This window comes from Drosophila bipectinata, unplaced genomic scaffold (genome assembly GCF_030179905.1).
Source record: "Drosophila bipectinata strain 14024-0381.07 unplaced genomic scaffold, DbipHiC1v2 scaffold_33, whole genome shotgun sequence".
NCBI classification, from domain to species: Eukaryota; Metazoa; Arthropoda; class Insecta; order Diptera; family Drosophilidae; genus Drosophila; species Drosophila bipectinata.
In genome coordinates, this window is record NW_027222959.1 from 23,947 (window position 1) to 31,332 (window position 7,386).

Consider the following 7,386-nt stretch of genomic DNA (forward strand, 5'->3'; position numbering starts at 1 on the left):
ATTTCGTTGCCGCAATCTGTACTTGAAACAAATTGAGCTCGGAGAAGTGAATACCACGAGTTTTCGTTGAGTACTGATTTTATTGTGGAATATGCAGGGTTTTTATATACAAGATCTTAAGAACTAATGTTTGTTTAGGTCAAATTATTATCTGCTTATAGTTTACTAGTTTGGACAGTTGTAAAATAGGATAACATTATCCTTTATCGCTTAGGTTTATGACGCATGCAGGTCCTTATCATGCGTGCTGACAGATGGTGTGAGGTCGTAAATGCGCAGCGGTACCTGTTTGTATAGGATCATCTGTTGCCTATCTGCAATGCACGATTTTCTGCATGTCTTGAACTCGTACATCCTCCCGGCCGTTGAACGTAGTTTCAACAATCATCGATGTTAATGGTGAACGGCGGACTCGAAGTCGTATCGGTTTTCCTCATTGCCACCGCTGGTACCTGGACTTGCTGAGGTCTCAGTCTTCGGTTTGGTACAAGATCCCGTTGAAGATCCAGTAGTTTGGTATAACCAAATTTATTTGTTTTGCTGGATGTGGTGTTCTGTCTTTTAATCGTTGTATTGTTACCATCGATTTCTCCAAAACGGGCGTATGAGATGAGCGTCGATGTTTCTATACCAGTTTGACTGATTACTGTTATTAAAGAGTTGCGTATGGTGCATCCTGCTCTTGCTGTCAGTAGTCCCGTGTTGCGTAACCAGATATCTGATGTTCCATCGGTGCAAACAGCTGAGAGTTTTATTGGCGTCCTTGTCGCAAATATCGATTGATTCTTTTTATGCATCTCTTGCCAAATGAACGTTTTATTTGTGATTTCCAGATGGCATGACGTGTCTGTTTTATTGTGGAATAGTTGCATTTCGCAGCTCATTTCTGTAGAGAACATTGATTGCTTGCTGTGACAAATGAAATCATTTATCGATTTTGGATAACAATTTGCTATGTCTTCCGTCGTCATATCAACAAACTTATCTCGATAGTTGTTAATTGCAATGAATGGTGTTTTAATTTTGAACAGATGAAAACCATATACATTTGCAGCTGGAATCGGTGTTAATTTGTATATGTGTAATACCTCTGTCGATATCAATGGTACTGTTATTTTTATAATCACATGATTGTCTACTATGGTACCTTCGGCTTGCATCATTTTGTATGCCATGAGTATGTTTTCTTGGCTAACAGGTAACATTTGACCAGGCTTCAAATGGTCCCGTATTTGATCACATTGCTCCTTTAGTTGTCGTGGAGATAATAGAAGTGGACTAATAGTGTTGTGGCGCACGTCTGTTAACACTTTGATGATTTCATTCTGCATTCGATGTAGATTCGTAGCGAGCAACGTAAGTTGTGATGTCAGTGTAATGTACCAGTGATAATTATCCTTTATTATTGCATTCATTTGACTTTCAATTAGGTTGAATCGTTTTGCGTATGCAATTTCATCTCGTTTCACTACGTTTATTGTTGAATCAACTAAGGACGTTTGGTTTTGTAATAACTCCAAGACATGATCTTCATTGTCCTTGACCTTCGATATTGTTTTCGACATGTCTTGTGCATATTGAGAATCTAATACACCAAATAGACTGCTTGCAATGTTTCCCACGATGTCCAATGGTGCTCGAACTTTCCGTGATTTGGCCAATAGCATATTTTCCATGATGAGTTCATTCTCTACTTGTTGGAAGTATTGGTACATTCCTTCACATGAGTGTGCATCATTAAGTGTAGCGCACATTTGACCAAGTTTTTTTGTTCCTTTTGAAAATGTAGCCATGTCACTCCAATATGGTTTGAGATCGAAGTAAGCCACTATGGTCCAGTCAGCCACTGCTAATTGGGTTGTCCCAATTTTCTCGAAAAATATTCCTGGTTTTGATCCAAACTGAGTTATTTGAATCGATTGGGCCCAGGCTAATGGTAATAATAATAACATGACAATCATGACAGTGGTTATCGAAGCGTGATTTGGTCTTTTCCTCAGCTGGCGGTCTTCCACTGCTCTGTTTTCTTCTTCTACTTCATCTTCTTCAATTGGATGTTTGTCAGTGGGTTCTTCTTCATTAAAGAGTGGAGCAACATGTTGAATTTCACGTTTAAAGATCCCTTTGGTCGTTTTAACTTCAACCACTCGTGCAAAGTTGTCCTTCCCGTAGAAGACTCGAACAATTCTTCCCATTGGCCATTGTAATACAGGAACATTGTCTTCCTTCATTATTACTAAAGTGCCTTCCTTTATGTTTGTTGAGGATCTTCTCCATTTTTGACGTTGCTGCAACTGTTGTAGATAATCCTGTGACCATTGTTTCCAGAACGCATGTTTCAGTTTTGAAACGGCCTGCCATCGATTACCTAACGTTTTTGGTTGCTGCGATGGTTCACAATCAGCTTGTGCAGTTAGCGGCTCTCCAATTAGGAAGTGTCCAGGCGTTAATGCTGTGACGTCATTTGGGTCATCGGACAGTGGTGTTAATGGTCGAGAGTTCAATATGGCCTCTATTTCGATTATAACTGTTTCAAGTTCTTCATAAGTAAGATCGGCTGTCGTCACATTTTTTAGTAATAAATGTTTTGCCGACTTTACTGCAGCTTCCCATAATCCTCTGAAGTGTGGTGCACGAGGTGGGATGAATTTAAACTGAACTCCCTTGTTGTTACACTCCTGGAGAATTTGTGTTTTCGCATTATCGGAGAATATAGCCTCCTGTAGCTCTTGCAACTTGTTTTTGGCTCCCACAAAATTTGTTGCATTGTCGCAGTGAAGAGTTTGGCATTTCCCTCGCCGAGCAATGAAACGACGAAGTGCTGCCAAGAATGCCTCTGTTGTGAGATCGCTAACCAGCTCCAGATGTACAGCTTTAGTCGTAAAACAGCAGAATATAGCAATGTAAGCTGTGCTAGGCTTCTTTCCTCTCACTTTGTAGTGAATTTTAAATGGTCCACAATAATCGACGCCAGAGTTGAAAAATGGTCGAGCTTGCGTTACCCTCAGTGGTGGCAGATTTCCCATGATCTGCTCCATTAATTTTGGTTTAGCTTTAGTGCACTTGACACAGGCTCTTACAGTGCTCCTAGCCATCGTTTTTCCTTTAAGGATCCAGAATTGCTGCCTTGATGCAGTCAATAAAGCTTGAGGTCCGCAATGCATGTTGTCCTTGTGTATTTGCACAAGAATCATCTTCACAACAGGGTCGTTGTATGGCAGAAGTATCGGATGTTTGGAGTCGAATGATATATTTGCCGCCTCCAGTCGACCTCCTACACGCAAAATTCCATTCTGATCTAAGAATGGTGATAGTGAGTTGATTGAACTGCCTTTTAGTGTCTCCCTTTGCCGCTTGAGATGTTTGATGTCATCTTTGAAGTCGATTTTTTGAATATTGCGGAAGACAATTTTTCGGGCTGCCATTATTTCTTCAAACTCAATGGTGTGGCTTGTGTACTTCTTCTTACGTCGAAAGCGCATTATGTAAGCTATTATTCTGAGTAGCTTGTTAAATGAATTATTATGTTGTATTGTGTATATTATGTCCTCCTCTTTTGTGATAGTCATCACAGAGGATTGACTAACCTTTGGCGGATTCATAATTATTAGTTCCTCATTGGTAGCAATAAACGGAGCGGGCCATGTGGACGATGAACCATGTAGGAACATAGGGCCGTAGAACCACATGGCATGTTCCGCGAATTTTGAAGCTGTCATTCCTCTGGAGAGGACATCTGCGGCATTGTGTTCTGATGCAACATGTCTCCACTGTTTGGGTAAGGATAGATCATGTATTGTTGCAACTCTGGTGGCAACGAATTTGTCTCGAATGGATGTTGAGCAATTAATCCATGACAGTACAATCCGTGAATCAGACCAATAAAATGTGGATGCATTTTTCATGGCCAAGTCTTCCTTTACTTTGGAAGTCAACTGTGCTCCTAATACAGCAGCCTTAAGCTCCAAACGTGGTAACGTTATTGTATTTATTGGTGCTAAGTGAGATTTTGCACACAATAACTGGATCGTTCTTCGCTTGTCCTTATATGTTGCTCGGATGTATACAGCAGCTCCATATGCCTTCTCCGAGGCATCAACAAATGTGTGGATTTCTGCCGTCACAGGTGTTTTTCCTAAGTAGACGTGACGTGGTACCTTTATGGTGTTCAGAACCTTTAGCTCCTCCCTGTAGCGTTTCCATTCCTCCTGAAGATGAGCCGGCAGATCGTCTTTATATTCATAACCCTCCTTTGTGAGGTGTTGCATGAAAATTTTTGCTTTCATTACAACTGGGGAAAATAAACCAAGAGGATCAAATATCCTAAAGATTTCAGACACAACATCTCGTCTTGATATGTTGGCCTTTGTTGCTATCTCCGTTTTCCCACAAAGGTGATCTGTCGTTGGTGTCCAGGTGATTCCGAGGGTCTTAATCGTGTAGTCCTCATATGAAGTCTCCTCCAGTTGTACATTTGAAGTGATGTCTTCCCTCGGAACTCCTTGTAGAACTTGGAAATTGTTGGTACACCATTTTCTTAACTTGAATCCAGAATTTTGCAGAAGTTTGTTAAGCTGTTGTTGCCTCTGTAGAGCTTCTGGTATAGTTTCGGCTCCGGTTAAGCAATCGTCTACATAGAAGTCGTTTTCCAATGCGGCAGCACCATTAGGGTATTCCTTTCTGCCTTTTTGTGCTATGTGCTGCAAGCATTTTGTGGCTAAATACGGTGCAGCTTTTGTTCCATAGGTAACCGTTTTTAATCTGTAGTATCGCAAATCCTCAGATGGATTATTGCGCCAAACAATTGTTTGGAAATATTGGTCTTCGGGATTTATCCAGATTTGACGGTACATTTTCTCTATGTCCGCCGTGAAAACATATTTGTAAGTCCTAAATCGCAGCAAAATTGAAAATATAGAGTTTTGCACCGTAGGACCTTTGTGCAGTAAGTCGTTGAGCGATTTTCCTGATGACGTAACTGCAGATGCATCGAAAACCACTCTTAATTTGGTTGTTGTACTTTCAGGTTTGAGCACACAGTGATGTGGTATGAAGTACCGTGCTTTTTTAATTTCACTTGTGTGCATCTCCTCCATATGCCCAAGAGCTTCGTATTCTTTCATAAACTCCACATAACTTGCCTTAGTTTGTGGATCTCGCAATAGCCGTTTTTCCAAGGAAAGGAATCGTCGTGTTGCAAGATCACGACTCTCCCCCAGGGCTGAAGCATTATCCATGAATGGGAGCCTAACAATTGATTTCTTATCAATTGCAGTCTGAATGTGCTGGAGAAAGTGTCTTTCACATTGTTTCTCCAGTGGAGATAGGCATGGCGCATCAGTTGAGAATGAATCCAGTTCCCAAAATTTCGTGATTTGTTCGTCTACCTTATCTTCCTCGGTTAGAGCTGCACAGGTAGTTGATCTAGGTGAATTGTGTTTTAATTTTCCAGCCACAATCCATCCTAGTTTGGTTTTTTGTAATTTTGGCAGTCCTTTACCCAACGATAAATGCTTGTCTTGCATTATATCGTAATAGTGTTCTGCTCCCAAGAGTAGATCAATCCTTCCTGTTTTATCAAAATTGGGATCAGCCAATTCAATATGTTTTGGAAGTTTCCAACGATTAATATCAATTGACTGTCCTGGCTGATCTGCAACAATGTGAGGCAATACAATAGCCTCCAATCGAGAGTTGAAGTTGTTATGCTGTGATTTGAGCATAACATTAACTCGTGCCTTTGATGTTTGTATTCGTCCACCAATTCCATTTATTTGTAGCTCTGATTTTTTAACGTCGAGAGCTAATATGTTTAATGCTCTTTCAGAGATTACATTGACTTGAGAACCTGAGTCAAGTAATGCTCTGAATTCGGCCATTCGTCCATTATTGCCTTCAATAATAACTCGAGCAGTGGCTAAAAGTACATAATTGGTTTGTACTCCACTTGCTGATGCTGCTGTTTTAGAGTCAGGCTTTGATTCCAAATGTAGAAGGGTGTTATGCCCTTTATCGCATTTAAAACAATTTTTCTTCTGACATTCCTTTGCTGAATGATCGCGTTTGAAGCATTTTACGCATAGCTTGTTCATTTGAGTCCAATTTAATCGTTCAGCTGTTGTTTTCTTCAAAAACTCGTTGCACTTATACATAATGTGATTGGGTTTGTTACAGAAATAGCATGTATATTCTGTACCAATCTGAGCGCATGTGCCTTTTTTGGTGTGATTTATCTTATCACTACCGGTAGCCTCCAATGTAAGGAACCGATGTTCCAAGAAGGTCAAAAACTGATCCAGTTTCTGCAGTTTCTTCAAGTCTACAATTGACTGTTCATATAACATATGAGTTTGACGATCTAATTTCCTTGTCAAACTACATAATAGTATTGGATCCCAATTTTCAGTTTGAATTCCAATGTTACAAAGCGCAGATAATGTTTCTTTAATATTATCATGCATTGCCTTTATGGATTTCGCATCATTTGTTATTGATGGTTGGTCCAATATTTTTTGTATTAACGCGTTACTTAGCACTCTTTTGTTGCTAAAACGCTCTTGTAGCATATTCCATGCTGTTGCATAGTTTCCTTCGGTTAAGGATAGATGGCGTATTAAACGCTCAGCCTCTCCAGTGATGCTAGTTTTTAAGTACCACATCTTTTGAATGATGGGTAATGATGCTTCATGAATCATTTTCTTGAAAATGTCATGAAATTGTTGCCATTTTAAATAGTCACCATCAAATTTGGGAATTTCAACTTTCGGCAACGGCAATGAGGCATGCATTTGAGGTATGTTGGCAGGACGTGAGATGCTTTCTTCACCTGTCATAGTTTGGACTGCTATGACGGCGTCTTCCGCTGCTAAATATCTCTGGTCGAGATATCCAAGTTTTGCAGGATCCTCAAATTTTTTATAAATTTCAATGTGGATAGTTGTTATCTTATCCCAATACTGATTTATGATTGGCATAAATCCTTGACGAGTTTCATTCGTCATTTTATTCATGATTCGTTCCAGACTAATCAGCAGAGCCCTTTGTTCCCGAATCAATGGCTCCAGTTCCGATTCTTCTTCACTGGAAGCAACCGATCCAGTATCCATTTGTACTGTGGATAATTGTTTGTTGAATTCTCCTTTGTAGGATACAACCAAATCTCTTATTTGATTGAAATAATTATTTTTAAAGTAACTGTGCTCAATTTTAGCACCTTCTGTTGTACTTTTTATAACTAAATCATCTTTAAAAAATATTTCCCACAGCTTAACTAACTTCTCAATGCGTTTTTGGAAATAGTCAGGCTGTTGTTTTCGTTCAGGCGAATCCTTCTTGTAATTCCTTATTACGTTTTGGATCTCTTCGCCTGTTATCAATTGCCTGTCC

At 39.8% G+C, this 7,386-nt stretch overlaps 1 protein-coding gene across 1 annotated transcript; it reads right to left on the reverse strand.

The window, feature by feature from the left end:
• Positions 1 to 377: 377 nt before the first annotated feature.
• Positions 378 to 6,344, reverse strand: LOC122322179 (uncharacterized). The gene is made up of 4 exons (XM_070282819.1): positions 6,197 to 6,344; positions 5,501 to 5,653; positions 2,369 to 5,407; positions 378 to 718 (listed from the first exon to the last, which is right to left on the reverse strand). The coding sequence occupies exons 1-4, from the start codon at positions 6,342 to 6,344 to the stop codon at positions 378 to 380; spliced, it is 3,681 nt and encodes a 1,226-aa protein (XP_070138920.1).
• Positions 6,345 to 7,386: the final 1,042 nt, after the last annotated feature.